We start from the raw sequence: 18,994 nt of genomic DNA on the forward strand, positions 1-18,994 counted from the left end.
AAGTATGTTCCGTCCCATGATGTGATAGGGGGCGAGCCTATCGCCATATCGGGCACAAATTCCAGACTCCGGGCTGATACTGAGCAGAAAAACCCAAATATCACTTTGCCCGACCCGGGATTAATATTACTTACATAAACAATTATTTATATTTAGACGTTCGTATTGTTGTTGTTTTGTTATGTGTTTTAATGCCATCAATAAATACAACTTTATTTAATTCTTTCTTTCTAAAAATTATTTTTTTTTTTTAATAAATAACTCCTTTTTTTTAACTCCGCAAATAAGTATACGGTACTGTCCTTATTACCATTTGCCATTAGACAGCCCTACTCCCAACTGGCACCCTTTTTACCAACCGAACTACCCTATCAGATTAGATTTAGAAGTAACCCAACAATTGTTTTGGACAGTTAACATAAACTCCTAGTTCTGTACTTAACTGCTACTTATATACTTAAATGCGCTTCGGAGCTGTGTTCAAAGCATTTCATCCGGCTAATCCGTAACTTTACCAAGTTAAACTTATTTCAACGTGTGCGGGAATGTATTTTAGTTCCTATTGGGATTGATTTTGAAACTCTATTTTCGTTTTCGATATTTTCCTGTGTGTTTTAACTGTCCCTCTCGTAAGCGGGAGCTTGAATAATAATATCAGCCCTGTATTATATACTTGCCCACTGCTGAGCACGAGCCTCCTCTACTACTGAGAGGGATTAGGCCTTAGTCCGCCACGCTGGCCTAGTGCGGATTCGTAAACTTCATGCACCCTCAAAATTCGTATAGAGAACTTCTCGAGTATGCCAGTATTCTAATAATGTGTCGCACCGGATATACACAGGCTGATGCCGAAACGCGACACACTTACGTGGGCATCTATGGCGGGTTCAACACCTTGTGTACTGCTGTCGCTATCCGGGCGGATATAATATATAATATCATACCACTAGCAATATGCAATAAAACAATAAGTGATATTCAACTTTAACACTATCGCAATAACACCCATCGTCAATCCGATCCGACGCGCTAAACTAATAAATGCGCGTGTATTAACATCGGGTGATTTATTCAAAACGGATTTGTCCCGGTTTCCGGTCTACCGGTTCGCGCACGTCGACCGGAAATTACCGGAATGTGTTGTGCGTGGACGCGTCCATAAACCTTGTTAGCTGAATGGTACAACACCCTGTATAAAGATATATTTACTCATGAGAGGAGTTGATGATTTATTATGCTTTCGGAAATAATTGGCTGGAGTAACCTTTTAAATTTTTATTTCATTGTAATTTAAATATAACATAGTCATTATAATAACTTTTTGACAAATTTGACCAATTTTTATAATACCTTGACTGCCTCCATGGCGAAGCTGTACTGCATGCGCGGTACGGCAGCGCTCTGAGATTCTGTTCTGGTTTGAATCCCGGGTCGGAAAAAATGATATTGGGGTTTTTCTGCTCTGTATCAGCCTTGAGTCTGGAATTTGAACCAGATATGGCGATAGGCTCTCCCCCAATCACATCATGGCATGGAACACACAAAGCGTAAAAAGGGTGCCCTGCAACTCTGCCTACCCCTTCTGGGATTAAGGCATGTTTTATATTTGTTTTTTTAAATCTAAGGGTCTAGAAAAACAGTGACTTCATACATGTCCTTAATTTCATATCGAAGCTGAAGTAACGATAACTAGGGTTTATATTTTAACCAATTGCCCAAACACTACACACGATTGCAGTTACAAATGATAGTTAAACACAACCGAAAACAACGTCAGCACGTTAATAAATCTTGTAAGCGAAGGGATATCCTTTCCGGACGGAAACGTAGAGGCGCGTTCACACTAACCGCCGTATTTTCCGTTAAATGTCTACAACCGGAATATAAAACGAAAGTTTCAAAAGATTTGTAAAGTGCCGAAAGAGGGTTGCTAACAAAAGAAGCGTTGAAGTGTTGTTTGATTAACTTTTTTTTAAAAATACGATTCGATTGGTTAAGGGCGAGCTTGCACGCGGTTTAAAATTTTACTAGAGGACGTGAAGCAAAGCTAATTCAACAATAATTCTTCTTTTTTCTTATATTTAAAATGTTTATAGAAAAATATGATAAGATTTTTACTTTCAGACGAGACACTTGTACGATTACCGCTTACAGCTACTTCGAAAGACTCACAAACCATAACCGGAAAATCCCGGTAAACTTTTCCCTCCATTGTGTCCTATACCTAACGAGCTCTCGCTAACTGGGTGAAATTTATGCATCCGCCACGTCTTGATGCGTTTTCCGGCACCGCTCCTCCCTGCCTTCCCGTCTAGCGTCCCTACCGCCCCCCACGGATAGATACGGAGGCTAATGGACGTTCCACGGTTAATTAAACACGCCGTTTATCTTAACCGCATATGGGAGTTATGTCGGGAGAGAACTGTGGTCGTTTAAAGGTTTTGGTGATAGATGCGAGATTGGAGTATCTCGTCTATTTGATGAGGAAACTATTGGCCAGGATCGGGAGTAAGCGCTTTGTATAGCAGCTAGCATAATGCCGTATGTTATAAGGCTATTTACTTTATTATCCACAAAATTTTCAATTTGCATCTATTTATTTTAAAGCTATATTAAAAGATTATGAATTAACATCTGGTCTGAAGGAGCTACTTTTGAACTAAAAAAAATTCACGAAACTCAAAAATGTTTTAATCCAGCAGGCAACGGATTAGCTATGATTCTGACACTGCTTTAGTCCATGGCGGATGTTGATTATCATCAGGGCGGACAGCTAGCTCGTTTGCCTAATAAGGCAAAAAAAAATACATGTTGCATAATTTACTTACTTAAAGTTCTACTACGTGAATTGAACCTGCCAACCTCATCTCCTTAACAACTTCCTTACCCCATTCTTTAACTCTCCACATAATTCAACAGCCATTCCCACCAAGAAACCTAACAAAAACTGTAAAAGAAAGTTTAAAAAAAATCACCCAAAATTTACGCAAACTTCGAACGACTGCTTCGCACGTCAAACCCCAATGGGAAATTTTACAGTGTGGAAAGCCAAATTTTCAAGTTTCAAGTTACAAAAGGTTTTAATTTTGTATAGAAGAATACGACCTCTCCTTGGGTTGTTAGTTTTAGATTTAAAAGGTTAAGGTGATGCTCTTTCAATGCGTTTTTGTATATACCTAGTCTTGCCATAAATATTGTAATAAAGAAAAAAGAAAATTGTTAACTGCAAATAACATTTATTACTTTTACAGTGTGTCAGTTTAATACATAAATATAAAACAATTAAAAATATAAAAAGCTTATTCGAAGTGGTCTCCATTGGCTGCAATACAGTCCTTTAAACGATGAGGCCAGTTATCAATAGAAGCACGCACTCTTTCCATGGGAAAATTCTTCACTGCCAATCGTATAGATTGTTTTAGGGACTCCAAATTATCATGGCGTTTAGAGCAAGCTGTACTCTCTAAAACTGACCACAAATCATAATCCAGCGGATTAAGATCGGGACTAGACGACGGCCAGTCTTCAGCTCTGATGAAGTCCGAAACGTTCGATTCCAACCAAGACTGCGTGGACCGAGCTTTATGACCCGGCGCCGAGTCTTGCTGGAAGGACCATACTTGGTTATTGAACATGGTGATGTTAAGGGGCTTAACTACCTTCTCAAGAATGGTATCTTGATACACTTGTGCCGATGTTTTGATACCTTTTCACAAAAATATGGCTCAGTCACTCCTTCATAGCTAACACCCCACCAAACCATCACTGAAGTCGGATAATGTCCACGTTGCACTCTGTCGACTAATTGGGAAGCTTCCTTAGAGCTTTGAGCATAAATACGGTCATTTTGTTTGTTAAAATGTTGCTCAATTGTAAAAATTTTCTCATCCGTAAACAAAATTTTTCTGTGACCTCCCTTTGCGTACCGCTTCAGTAGTTGTTTCGATTTTACCACCCTATTCTTCTTTAAATTATCAGTTAAGAAATGGCCAGTGCGTCTCTTATAGGCTGCAAGTCCTAAGTCATCTTTTAAAATACGCGACATGGTTCTAGGTGCTATCTTCATTTCCCGAGATAAAATCTTTTGCTTTCGGACAGGATTTCTTCGAATTCTTTCCCTTACTGCTTTGACCACCTTTTTCGTACGAACACTACGTGGACGGCCAGATCTTTTTCTGTCACAAACAGAGGAGGTCTCATTGTACCTATTAATAGCCCGGTACACAAACATTTTACTAATACCAAGTGTATGGAGAGTTTTAAAAATTGCATTTGGCTCCATACCTACTTTGTGTAATGCTATCACAGCGATTCGGTTCTCTTTATCACCCCACACCATTTTAATATCGCAAAATATTTTACAATGTATTGGCGCCAAAATGAGAAAACACAATGAACAATCGTATAAAAATGACAGATTCGAAATTCAAATGTAATATTTTTTTATAATTAAGTGTAACAGTATTTATGGCCAGACTAAGTACAGCTAAATGACGAGGCGAGTAACTTGCTCGTCTGATGTTAACCCACTCCGTAAAACAGTAGCAACGCCATCCACTACACCAAATAAGATGCTTTCAACGACATCAGATGTACTAATTATTGCTGGCTTACTTTCATCTTCCAGCTCTTCTATCGGCTTCCTTTACTACTACTTGGGTTTAGGACATAATACAACCACACTGGCCCAGTGACAGACTTCACATGCCTACTAAATACCCAAAAGATGCTATAAGTGGAAATTTTATTTGTATATGTCATGTACAAAAAACTTAGCGTATAAGTACAAAAATAATGTATAATTCCCAAATAAATAAATATAAAGCTCTATCAAAAATATTTAATCAAGCATCCACTCCTCCTTAAACAGAAACGCGTAAACTCATCGACGGTACTCTCCCACCGCTCTCCTGATTCACGGAGACACTAGGTTCTCATTTAGAGCGGCACTAGATCTTAATTCACTGTAGTCTGTTACTGGAGCATAACTCGTAATTGATTCACGTTGGGTTGGTATTTGTTGGGACGTATTTTGAAATGGGGATTACATTGTTTGAAAAGGACATTTTTGTAACTGTCTAGTGGTCTTGCGGCAGCATATTTTGGCTTTAAATGGTGACATTTTAAATTAGATGCTGGATATCGGACTAGCAAGGTTTGAGTGAGTTTTTAAATTATTAAGCACCAAAATTCTCGTGAGGCACAAATACAAATATTTATGGCTGCGACTGCATCGGTAGCGTAGTTGTAATGCGTACATGGAAAGAGTAAGACTACCGCGATGAGGCCATTGATTCTAATTCTGATCCTGAAAAAAAAAAGAACTGGGTTTTTCAATCTTAAAAATTACTTGGTTGCAGCTCAGATTCAAGAAGTTGGTGGTGTTATAACCCCGTGCCTCGGAAAGCACGTAAAGCCGTTGGTCTTGGGTCTGACCTCTCTCCGCTCATGTCGGATTGCCGTCTCACCGGACTATGAGAGTGTAGGAACAGAGAGTACACCTGTGTATTGCCCGCACACTTTTGCACTATAATATCTCCTGAGTGGCTGATCTCCGTTGAGATTGGCCGCCGTGGCCGAAGCTCAGCTAGAAAGGAATCATATTTGTGCTTAATAGTAATTTTGCCAACACCCAACCCATTTAGAAAAATCTTAAATTTATGTATTACACAATAAAATAACAAAGTCCAAACGACCTCACAACAAAAGCCATTCATCATAAAGACAACCGTGCAAAAACGAACGAACGAACCAATGAACGAATGAATGAACGGCGAGGAAACACGTCTCACACAGCGGCCGTGAAAAGGCGAACACACGACCGATCGCCGGTGGGGAAATTGCAAAATCGATCCACCATCGAAACTGTACCGCGCGCGCGGCAACATGATGAATTGCACGAGACGGATAATGTTTACTGAATCGTTTCTTTGTTTTCGATTGGACGATGATCCCCGTTGGATTTAGGGAGTGTGGCTCTTTAAGAACAAAGACATAGGGCCTGGTAGATTGCGCCGAATAAAGAGCATGTTCGATATGTTGTATCCGTGATGTGAGAGGGCGAGCCTATCGCCATATCGAGCACCAGTGGCGAATGATGAAATTTCCCGAAAGAGAATCCGACACAACTGGCAGAACTTGACTACAAGCGCGAACACCGCAATACCCGCCCTAAGGTCTCCTACAACTAAACTATAACCTATCAGGACAACTATATTGCGCCACATATGACGGACTTTCAAAACAAAATTAGGATTCTCCAGCCATATCCGATCTCATCTAAGAAGACAGTAAGAGTCGCCGTCGACGGATACGTCGTGGAGGACAGCATTATCACTAATATTCATAAATGCGGTCTACAAATCGTTCTAATGATAATAAGATTCTACAGATATACTATAAAAAGGGAAGCCGACATCGGATTATATGGACCTTTAGTCATTGTCGGCCACATATTCTTGACTCAGGCCTGATACTGAGCAGAAAAACACAATATCACTTACCTCAACCCGAGACTCGAACAAAAAATCTAAGACCGAAAGTCATTAGCGCCCGCAATACAACTACCAAGACAGAATTTGTTTCATTTTTTAAACGACGGAAAAGACAGAGGAGGTTTTCAATTTGACACGTATATTTTTTTTTTATTAGTGGAGACCACGCATAACGTCTTACAGAGTAGACCAATTTTGATAATTCTAATTTTTTAATGGAAAGGGTATTATACTCTGAAGTTAGTTCCATTTCAAGTTGGTCCAAAAATTTTGAACCAAAATTCAAACCCTAAGAAGATCAAATAAAAAATAATAAATTTTTAACAAAATAATTAAACCAATGAAAACTTAAAACAATAAAATAAAAATATAATATAATATATAACTAACTTCTTATTTGTTAAATATAGTCATTATTTTCTTTTCCTTCGCTAACAATACGACATACTTCACATAAAAGCGGAAAGAATAGAAAAATTCACGATCCGGATAATGTACAATAGCAAATCCGACATTTCGCTGAGATTGGGGATATTTTAGTCGAATTGGGGGATTATTTTGAGGTTTTTTATTTTTGCGGCGAAACTTTATGGTCATAATTGTCAATTATCTTTCGGTTCAACGGTGACTAAAAACATCTAGATCAAATCTACACACTTGATAATTCTCCATAAAAATTTCAAAGGTATGTGAAGACTGGCAACACGCACTAGGCCAGCATGGTGGACTAAGGCCTAATCCCTCTCAGTAGTAGAGAAGACCCTTGCCCAGCAATGAGACAGTATATAATATAGGGCTGATATTATTAAGTAGGTACTACGTTTTATTGAACGTTTAAACGTACGTTCTTGAGACTCCAAGCAGAGGAGGCCCGCGCCGATAGAATAAATTAAAAAATATCTTGTTAGTATGAACTTAGAACATTTCAGCTATAAATTAGTTTAAGTGACACCCCATTTAATGTCATTAGCGGCTTAACTCTTTCACTGACATAGGCAAAATATTTGCTTAAGAACTTTTGAAAATTTCACGCCGACATTCCTTAGTATAGCTAATTTCATAACTTTTACTACGCTCATGTACACACACAAACGTGGCTGAACAAATCATAAAAAAAATGATAGTCTAACGTTTTGTGTCTTTAACCACTGTCAATAATAGTTTTTAATTACTACATTACAGTGGCGACGGGTCCATATAACACGATTCCTGCCGGCTTCCCTTTCTTGTAAAATCTAAATATCATTAGAATGCATTGCAACCCGCATTTATGCATATTAGTACCTATATATTGTGCCGGGTTACCTTTCAGAAAACTTCACCCTTCGCCTCTGCTACTTTAGCCACTTTCCTGACTGACTAAACCGTACAAAAAAGTCTCAAACCAATCAACAAACATAGGCCTCACAATTTGGCGCCATTCGACTGTAAGTGGCTGATGCAAACTTGTTTATGCGTGGAGGCACTTCAGCGTCGCTTGGCGCCTGGCGCGGGCAGGTGTGGCCCGCACCTGGCACGCTCGCGGAACCTGTTGAATGCCAGACTCAAGCGAATGAGCCATTACGTGGAACAATTAAAATTCGCCGACAATGTTGTTTTGTCCTGTGGCGTTACATTTTTCGTGAAATTGTTACGTGAGAACTGAAATGTTTAATACGCAGTCAAATAAAAATAAAATGCTTTATTCACCACGTAGGCGAACATAGCCACTTATGATAAGTCAAGGTACATGAGAATATTTAATTATTACTTAATTAAATTAGCTTAAACAAAGACAATTTATATTGAAAATAAAATAAATAAAAAATATAGTAAACAAAGAAGCCAGCTCGGGCTAGCAGGAAAGAAGAAATAAAATGATGTATATATTATGTAATTTTAAATAAACAATAAGGGAGAAACGCGTCGCGATCCTCACCGGTGAGAATAATAAAAGCCAAAAAATGCTAAGTATGTTCTTAACTCTTGGTCTCTCGTGGCTCGCCGGCGAGCCAAGACAGCTACATGACATTTGCGTGTGTCACGGGATTATAACCTTATATACTACATAATAAGGTTATTTTTCCGTCACACGCGTAGCTGTCAATGTTTGGCGGCAAACATTCAGCTACCTGTACATATTTGAAAATAAAATTTTGACAAGTCATGACGGGTTAATAACAGTTTTCTGTAATTCTAATCGTAAAAAAAAAACGTAAGAACTAAGAGGCAGCGACCATATGGCTCGTGGAATTATTTATATATATTTTTTGAGATTCATAAAAGCTTTAAAAAGTAGCATAACTAATCAATTTATAGTATTAGACGACCATTATAATATTAGTATTTAGTATCCACAATTTTAGTCTTTGATTCAAGTGCAATCTCATAAGTTGACCCTCTTATCTCTTCCGAGACATCTGCCAAAAATATCCCAAATTGTTTTATTAATAACCAATCATCACTACACCAATAATATAAACATAAGTAATTTGCAAACATCTTAATTCTTAACGAAAATGGTTACCCCCAAACCCTTCTTTCAACTTCAAGTACATAAACACTTGTTACATCCGAACATCAAAACTAAAACAATCCAATAACTCGATAATAAAACAAAACGCATAACAACAGACCGGCACCTCGGCGGCAAAACGTCCTAACCGCAAAACTCGGTAAACGTCGCATAGATAAGTTCGCAACGTATTATTGCGCAGATGTCGCCGACGAAGCGCGCGGCCGCGGCTTGCGGTCGGACGGACGCAACGACTTGTTATTAGATGTACGGGATTATTGGATCGGTGACGGGATAATGTAGCTGAGTGGATAGTGTATTACATTAATTTGCGTTAAGTGTTCAAGTCAGCGTTTGTGAAAGGTTTTTGTTGGGGATTTAAATTCAAATCTTGCAATAATTTTCAGTCTATAAACTGTTTAGCGTTAAGAGGTGGTTAAGAATTGCTTATATAACTGTTAAAAACATCACCGGTTCCTAATTTAAACCTTATTAAGAGGCAAGGTGGCCGGTTTTGATTTACAGCTGATCGAGTAAATTTGTGTTTTAACTAAACATAGGTTTGCGAATTTTTTATAAGTAAAATGACTGGATGACTGTTAAAAGTAAACCGCTCAATGGATTCAGCAGACCGATAGACCAAATTTGAGGAGTATAGGATCCGAGATCAAAAACTAATGACGAAGTAAAGGGCTCCTAATTTATTAGACTTAGAAAAGATACTGCTATAGAGTATCTGCTTCTATTTAAATAACTAACAACGTGCGTATGGAAAAGTCTGTTATAATATATGATTCCAACTGGTCATATCTCTGGAACAGTTAAAAATATTGAGTATAACAATTAACTTAAAATACTGCTAGGTTCTTTGAAAAAAGTTTTTATTTTTAATTGACGAGACGAGCTTGCCGTTCGCCTGATGGTAAGCGATACGACCGCCCATAAACAGCAGAAACACCATCCAACACCTTGAATTACAAAGTATTGCTTAGTATTCCGCTACGCCCGCCATCCTGAGACATGAGATGTTAAGTCTTATTATGTCCAGTAGTTATTAATCTACGGTTAATAATCTATAAAGCCCGTAAAGTTAATAAAAACAAAAGACTACATTTATCTCAAACTTCGTTACCATTTTCTCTCCCGCGTTCTTTCAACAAATCTCGACAACTTTTACCAAACGATAGCTAATAAATAATCTCTCTAACCGAAATTAACTTAATAAAACACCAACTCAATAGAATTAGCATGAAAAAACTGTTCAAGAGCCATGAAACCGTTTCTAAATCGTCAGCTGTTGGTTACTAGTTTACGAGTTTAATTCACGAGCGGTAATAACGGATCGTGACGGTTTGGGGAGGGGAAGGGTCAGCATTGGTGGGTGGCGGGTCAGACTGGCTGAACGGCAGAGAAATCCGCAAAGTTCGGGTTGCACCGCTTCGTCGGCGCGTCACGAGCAACGGTTTCGAATTTGCTTTGCCTTTCGGACGCTGTTTGTTATAAGTTTATAACTTTATATTTCCTTTATAATAATAATATCAGTCCTGTATGTTATACTGTCCCACTGTTGGGCACGGGCCTCCTCTACTGAGAGGGATTAGGCCTTAGTACACGACGCTGGCCCAGTGCGGATTGGTAGATTTCACACACCTTCGAAATTCCTATAGAGAACTTCTCAGATGTGCAGGTTTCCTCGCGATGATTTCCTTCACCATTAAAGCGAACGATAAATTCTCAAAAAATACACACATATTTTTTTTTTAAAAACTCAGAGGTGTGTGCCCTTGGGATTTGAACCTACGGACATTCGCCTCGATAGTCCGTTCCATAACCAACTAGGCTATCGCCGCTTTCCTCATTCCCTTTAAATACAAATTATTGTATCGTTGACTCGTTGACCTGGTGTTTTTTTCGGTATTGAATTATTTAGAGACGCAAACTCGAATCCTAACAATAGCCTTCGCAATTTTCCGATCATCTAACTCTATGAGAAAAAAAACATGAACCGTTTGCAAAGCCCATTAACAGTCACTGTAGGAATTAAACCTGCAACCTTTGCCTGCTATACCTAATTACACAACAATTCAGAACGGAATAGAAAATCACATAAACGGTAGCGCGTAAAATATTTCACAAAACATAAATCAAGAGCTCCGAACGTAATTAGATACAACGCCCTCTATTATTCAATGACAACAACAAATCGTATCGCCTCCCGTCTACCCACAGCGAGGCATAAAACAGCATTATATCGTAAACAATAATTAAATTAAGCATTTTAATAACTCAACACTCGTTGCGAAGTGAACGGCCATTTCGGTAAGTTATTTTAAGTCTTGAGAGGAAGTCAGGGGGGGGTTACTTGGTCATAAGTTATGTGAAAATTTTATTTACATGAAATAATTTTTGGGATGCTATTATATATGATAAGATCGTCGGAAAAGTTACAATATCTACCTACATTTTACAACCATAGAATAAAAAAGTTTGCTCTTGACGGTCCGATTTACGCAGAATGAATTTACAATGTTTATAAGATGGGCAGCCGGTCTATTGGATAACCTATACCTTAGCCTATACCGCACCATTAAAGCTACAAATTCTTAGAAACGTCGGGCAATAATTAAAATATAAAATACCGGAAAAAATCTCCGAAAATTAGTTTCATTTCGCTGTCTTACATTCAAGTAATAAGAAATAATTATAGAAATATAAATGTTTGCTTAAACGTTAAAACCAGTATATAATGGTCACTTTTCCATTTTCTTTGAGACAGTGGTTCAATCAAGTTATCCTATTGAAGCAACAGCACAGCTCTTAAAGTGTCACAGAACAACAAAAATCATAATTTATTCGACGCGCATTCAAATAAGTCCCCGGGTTCCGCACCGAGGAGTAAAAAATTGAAATCTTAAAATATAAAAACAGCATAAATTAAGCCACCGCCGCGCACACCGGAACCGCGTTAAAAGCGAACTTAAACGGCGGGAAATGATGCGAATAACGCGAAAAATACTTTTTTTTTGGGTGCTAAGCGGTGAAACGGTGGCGAATGGCGAGTTCCGTCGATAATTATATAATTATGATTTAATAAAGACTCCTCAGTGAGATCTAAATATCTTCGAAGGTGAGATTTCATTGTCTTTCTTAGTGCTCATGTGCAGCAGTGACGTACCATCAATATAACCTAATATCTACCAGCTTCCCTTTTAGCTTTATGTACTACGTTTGTGGTAGTTTTTTTTTTGTAAAATTGGCCGCAGTATGTTAACTAATACAGGTTTATTTGCCTCGGGTTACCTTTGAAAAATTTCGACCCACACCATTGATGTACACTCAACTAGAAAAATCCAAATTCAAATACTTCGATGTTTTTGCTTCATCTGATAATAAATTCAACCTAAATTTCGTTCCTTCTCAACTCCATGAATCCTTGTTCGAATGACCTGATTTATTAACAACACACAACATGCACCAGTTAACTCATTCCCTTAGGCATTTGCTACAAATCAATCTGTTATGATTGAAATCCTCAATTAGGCCTCGTCAAACCCACCAAGGGACTCCTAAAAAGGCAGATTTTAATGGCTCCATTAGCAAGGTGTCGTTGTTTTGGGGGTCGCGCGATGAATTCCGATCGCGGCACGTAGCCTCAACGAGCAGGGGGGGTTGAAGTGGGGCGAACCGCCCTTTTGAACATTGAATACGATTTAAACTGTATTGTTATTGATTACTGGGTGCGAAATGAATTTTTATTAAGACCGTACTTGCGTCCGATTGAATTCAACTCATCGATGTAAATTGGCAAAAATTTACTGTTGTTGTTAAGTTTAAGCTTGTGGAAGTGTGTTGCCATATTAGACAAATAAGCTGGAAGGAATTTAAAATAGAAACTGATTTGTTGATTTATTCACAGTAAGAGATCAAGGCATCAACACGAGACCGTGCATATAGATAGTAACGAATTAGAGTAATTTCCATTTAATATCTTAGTATTTTAACCGACTTCAAAAAAGGAGGAGGTTCTCAATGCGACTGTATGTTTTTTTTTATTGCTTGCTTTAACGGTGAAGGAAAACAACGTGAGAAATCCTGCATATCTGAGTTCCCTATACGAATATTGAGGGTATGTAAAGTCTACCAATCCGCACTAGACCAGCGTGGTGGACTGATGTCTAATCCCTCTCAGCAGTGGAGAAGGAATATGATACAGGGCTGATATATATATTTTTTATGTTAGTTTTTCTTTATTCGTTATACCAAGTTACAAATTAGTTATAAATTACCTACTCATAAATAAATATCACTTCAGCCTTTTTTTTACAATTTTTTATAAGAATTAGGGTCATATGAATACTAAAATCCACCCCTTAAAACTGATAACAAAATGACTCCAAATATCATACCGTATTACCTTGGAAAACACACGTACCTTCCACCTTTGACACCGGAAAGACCTTAACACAGGCGGAAACCTATTAAAATAAATAAAAATGCACACGCAGCCATTTCGTTGGGATTTATCGACGTTTCGCAGCGCGCGGACGGCTCCACATAAATCAGTAAGCACGTCTGCGTTGCCGCGCGGCAGTGCGAGCCGCATTTTTCATACTTCGTTTCGGCTTTGTATCTATCGGAAAATTGTCTGTTTTATAGAGGAGATTTATGAATATTTTACTATTATTGTATACGTTTAGAGGCGTTGTTAATTTTGCTATAATAAAACCTTTATACTAGTACCCCGTTTACAATCATTAATGCTCATAGAATCAAAATGTAAAGGAATAAAAAAAATTATATGTCCTCGGTAAAGTTACCTCACTGCACCTGATGACTCCACATGCGTGTGGGTGAGGTCCAATAAAATGTCGACTGACGAGAGATGATTACCCCTCAACAGTCGACACAATTATGACGGCCTGTTGGAACCGGATATACTCAGGCTGAACTCGGAACGCGACACACTTAAGTGAGCTATTATGGCAGGTTTTAACACCTTGTGTACGGTGGTCACTATCCGGGCGGATATTAAATATATCCTACCACCAGCAAACTAAAACTTGTAAGGCTAAATTGCCATTTAAAATTAACCGGCCACTTTAAACCCTTTCCAACACAGTTTTGATTAAAGATGCGCGTTAATACGCGAACACGAGAAATTCATACCAACAATACGAGGTGAGGCGAGCACAACACGGACTCTAATGAAAACATACAAATGAGAACTTTTTTGTTTTTATTTCACGCCCCGTACTCCCGTTGGATACTTTTTGGTCTTCAAGATTTCCTGGTTTGGAAGCCAAGCGCATGTCACACATTCATAAATGTACCATATAGCATCACACAAATTTCCTTTTTCATTTGTAGGCAGAAGTGTAAAATACCCAAATTCCAGGGGAGAGATAAGCGTGGTACGCCTCTCCTATTATCCTTTTTCACATTTCGTCAGCTATGATAGGTAGAACGTAGGGAGCAAGGAAATTAAATTAAAATCCCCAAACATTTTAAAACCATTTGGATAAAATATGGTTCTCGATGAAAAATGCAAAGCATTGGCCTGCCTTGGGAGGGGGTAAGGGAAGACGACGACGGTATGCAGACATTTTCCTTAAATTTGAGAAGTTTTTTTGTTCTTCGCTCATGCCAGCTGCCCTCCCTAAAGAAAATCGACGCCAATTGTGCAAACAGTGCCACGCAGTGTTTAAGAAACTTAATTTTTGAAATGCTACTACGTTTTATCACAATAAACTCGAAGAGAATGAATTACAATTCTTATAATTACATTAAAAAAACACATTGTCATTGGTAAAATTAAACATAAGATAGTATCAGCTAACGGACTTTCCGAACATCCATTTACTTTAAAACAATGATTAGAACAATTTATCATAATCCTTCTGATAACTTTATAATTATTATATCATTGCTAAATATTTTTTTGTAATTACGTAATTAAATATGAAATTAGATTATATTTATACAGGAATTAGATCATCAAGTGCTTACGCACTGGTGCTTAGCGACATCCGTAGAATAGACGCCGATTCTTGAAAATTGAAAGCAAATATGAGCTAAAGTCGTTGCACCATCGGACGTTAGATATGGTTGCGCTATTAAGGTACAAAGTTAGTTGCACCAGCCCAGCCATTATCATCAGCCACATAAAGTCCACTGTTGAACATAGGCCTCTACCAATCATTACCAGACGAATCTAACGAAAGCGGCTAGCATCTAGCGTGTTCGTGGGGCCTTTATCAAGTCGTCTGTCCAATTAGCAGGTGGACGGCCAACGATACGCTGTTCCATAGTCAACGTGTGTATATTTAGTTTTGAACAGGTTAATATTATGTCTACAGGCGAAGGATAATATCTTTCCTCATTCGATACTCTATCTGGAACTTACTTGCCATCACAGGCAGTAGGATCATTTTTCCATGCCCAAAAAATGATGAAAAATTCATTACATTATCATCAGCATCGTACCTTTAAATTACAAACTTAATAACGTTACAAAATACATTTAAAATCAGGGACCCAATCGGAATATCACATATCAACAACAATGACATAACAAACCTACATTTCAATGATAACGCAGCAGAACCAAAACAATATCTGATAACATCGCGCCTTATCAGTAACCATTTGAGAACGGTGAGGGAAACACGCGCTTCAAACATTCAGAAACACTTTACAGCACAATTGATAATCGTGTGTACGTAAAATGACATAATTTAAAGTGATAATTTTTCAATGTGTTCAAACGAAGAGGTCTACGAAAATTTTTAAGATGTTGTAGTTGTTTTGGACTACGATCAAATGTTTGTACAGTCCACGAAGTTATACGAAGCAAAATAAAACACAGAGATAGTTATTGGAGTAAAATACAGAAGGGAAAAACAGCAAACCTCAGAACATCTGAACTCAACTACAGGTGAAGACTTCATAGAATACAAACAAAGCTGGGATCCAAATCCAAACAAAAATGGACCAAATAGACTTCACAGACAAAGTGGCTATAGTGACTGGAGCCAGTTCCGGAATAGGAACGGAGACAGCCGTTATCCTAGCATCGTATGGAGCTCAACTGACTTTAGTGGGACGAGATGAGACCAGACTGGTAAAGACTGCACAGAGATGCGTCGCACAAAACCGATTGGTGCCACTATGGTTGGTGTTAGACCTCACCCACCCTGGAAGCTGCGAGACAGTGATCAATAAGACAGTAGAAATGTTCGGAAAGATTGATGTCCTTATAAACTGTGCAGGGAAGATTCTCCTGTCATCCCTTCACGATAATTCAATGGAGGCATTCGATGAAATCATGAACATAAACTTCCGAGTACCGTACTATTTATCCCAATTGGCATTACCACATCTGATTAAGACGAAAGGGAACATAATAAACATAGGTTCTTCGATGTCCAAGCGATTCAAACCTGGATTCCTTTCGTATATCATTTCGAAGTCGGCTTTGGAGACGTTGACCAAGCACGCGGCGCCAGAATTGGTATCAGAAGGGGTCAGGATCAACACGATAAGCCCAGGAACTACCAGAACGAACATCCTAGCCAATTTCAACTCTCAAAATATGTACCAACAATTGACGTACGAAGATATATCTCAGGATATACCCAGTGGTCAAATTCTGGAACCGAAAGAGGTCGCTATGTTAATTTGTTTGACGGCGAGCAGTGTTTTTTCCAGTGTTAATGGTTCAGAATTATTGTTAGACGGTGGTGAATGTATGGCGTAGTTTTAGACTTTAATATAATTGTTCTTAATTATATTTTAATGGGACTTGCATTAAATGTAAATAATAATGTGTCATTTTGGTTTAATCTAATTTTCGAGATAAATGTGCGATTTTGCTTTAAGAGTATTTTAGATATGAATGGCTTAATAGTATTATTTTAAAACTACACAAGGTTGTGAAATATCGCGTAAATGATCGATTAATATTTCTTTTAAATTCCGTTTCAATAATGTTTTTTTTATTGGTTTAAATGACGAGACGAGCTTACCGTTCGCCTGGTGGTAAGTGATACGACCGCCTACGAACAGTAGAAACACCATCAATCACATTTCAACACTTTGAATTACGAAGTATTGTTTGGTATTCCACTACGCTCGCCATCCTGAGATATGCGATGTTACGTCTCATTACGTCCAGTAGTTACACTGGTTACAATTTCCTACCACCAGCAAATGTTTTGCAACTACAATTTTGTTAATTATTTTATATAACTTATATAACTGTCATTGCGTAATTATAAAAAAATACCAAAATATGTCTTTTTATAGGAAACAAATTCATTTCACTAAAAAATGATTCTATTTATTTTTATAAATATTTATCTTATTAATAAATAAATACGATATTTTGTGAAAATGTTTGGATGTTTGTCGAAAGTGAACTCCAAAACAGCTGAACGGAATGGAATGAAATTTGGCACATGAATCAACCATGTCCGGGATTAACGCATAGGTTACTTTTTTACTTGATAATTTTGCTCCTGTGAGAAATTATGGACTTTTTAACTTTTTTCCTTCATATGTGGCGTTGGTGCTATTAGTGTCTAGAGATTTGGGACTTTTTAGAATAGTAAAGGTTTTCACGCGGTCGAAGCCGCGAGTTACACCTAAACCATAAATTGTCACCAAGTTGTTGATGGTAGAGGGTATTTCTCATATCCGCCCGGATAGCGACCACCGTACACAAGGTGTTAAAATCCGCCATAGTGGCCTATGTAAGTGCTTCTCGTTCCGCGATCAGCCTGTGTATACACGGTTCCAACAGGCCGGCATAATTATGTCGACTGTCGAGGGGTAATCATCTCTCGTCAGTCGACATTCTATTGGACACCACTTACCATCAAGTGCAGTGGCGTCACATTTTCGGGCACGTATAAAAAAATAGAATCAACGAGGAAATAAGTCGCTTTAATAAGTAAAAAATTTTACCTACGATAACAATTTTGATAGTTTCAAAATTATGAAAACTATAAACCTACATAACCAACAAATAATTTCAGAGATTTTGCACAGACTGTTGTGTTTTTTTGTATCATTTAGATTCAAGGCACGTGCAGACACAGTTGTAAATGTAACATGTGTCATTGTTAACATGTGATAGGGGAAGCTGATTGTAGTTGCTTAGTCTCTTATCAGCGTAATGACAATGATAATAAGACTGCATGCAGTGTGCAGAGTAGATGCGTCATTGAAATGGTAATCTGGGAATTGTGAAAGCTTTTCTCTATCCATGGGAAAATAGCTTCTATACTACATAAAATTCGAGAAGTGCAGACTTGAAATCGCGCACCAATAGTTCCGTACAAACCAACCTTTTGTTATCACAATACATATTCACGGTTTCAAGATTTTTTCCTTTACATATAGTGTAAGGTATTGTTTCTTATCAAATTTCATGTTTCTAGGTCAACGTTCGGAAGTGCACTTATAGGTTTTGATGCTCTCGTGCATAATATTCGGATATACGCGATAGAAACGGTCATGTCTTTTGATCGGTTTTACTTAAAGTTTGATTTTTCACAGCTGAAAGACTACAAATCCAGGTACTCGTATTGGACAAAAATTTCAACTTGACACCTACCGGTTCTTAGAGTGAAGTGTCTAGACTGATAAACAGAGGGACAACAAAGTGCTCCTATAAGGGTTCCTTTGACAGGAATCCCTAAATATCTTCAATCGTAGAGACAGTTTGCTGTTGTTTTTCGTATGGCAATTTAGATATCCGCAACCCTAATCCCTAATCCTTGCCAGGGCTGATAGTGCTTCCTTGATCTGGTCTGCGAATATGGGTAAAGATCCATTTGGTAGTTTGCCGACCGGCTGTTAAAAACCTAATTGTTCGGCAAGCCGCCTGCTTGAGTTAGCCAGTGTATCTCCACTGTCCAGTGAGATAAAACAGCGTGTAACTTTACCCTTATTGACTGGAGTCTAAGGCATCGCGCAGACACTGTCTATCTATGCCGAAAAGACA

The 18,994-nt window shown here is 38.1% G+C and overlaps 2 protein-coding genes across 2 annotated transcripts in view; both read left to right on the forward strand.

Moving 5' to 3' along the window:
- LOC115449179 (neural/ectodermal development factor IMP-L2) overlaps positions 1-18,994 on the forward strand; it is a 325,382-nt gene that overhangs the window by 175,117 nt on the left and 131,271 nt on the right. The window lies entirely within an intron of this gene.
- Positions 15,624-16,870, forward strand: LOC119188962 (uncharacterized oxidoreductase SSP0419-like). Its single transcript, XM_037437290.1, has one exon. The coding sequence runs from the start codon at positions 15,974-15,976 to the stop codon at positions 16,742-16,744; it is 771 nt and encodes a 256-aa protein (XP_037293187.1). The 5' UTR covers positions 15,624-15,973; the 3' UTR covers positions 16,745-16,870.

This window comes from Manduca sexta, chromosome 2, assembly GCF_014839805.1.
Source record: "Manduca sexta isolate Smith_Timp_Sample1 chromosome 2, JHU_Msex_v1.0, whole genome shotgun sequence".
NCBI classification, from domain to species: domain Eukaryota; kingdom Metazoa; phylum Arthropoda; class Insecta; order Lepidoptera; family Sphingidae; genus Manduca; species Manduca sexta.

Excerpts from the sequence above, each read along its gene's own strand:
- LOC119188962 (XM_037437290.1), top strand. The coding sequence starts at position 15,974 with ATGGACCAAATAGACTTCACAGACAAAGTGGCTATAGTGACTGGAGCC.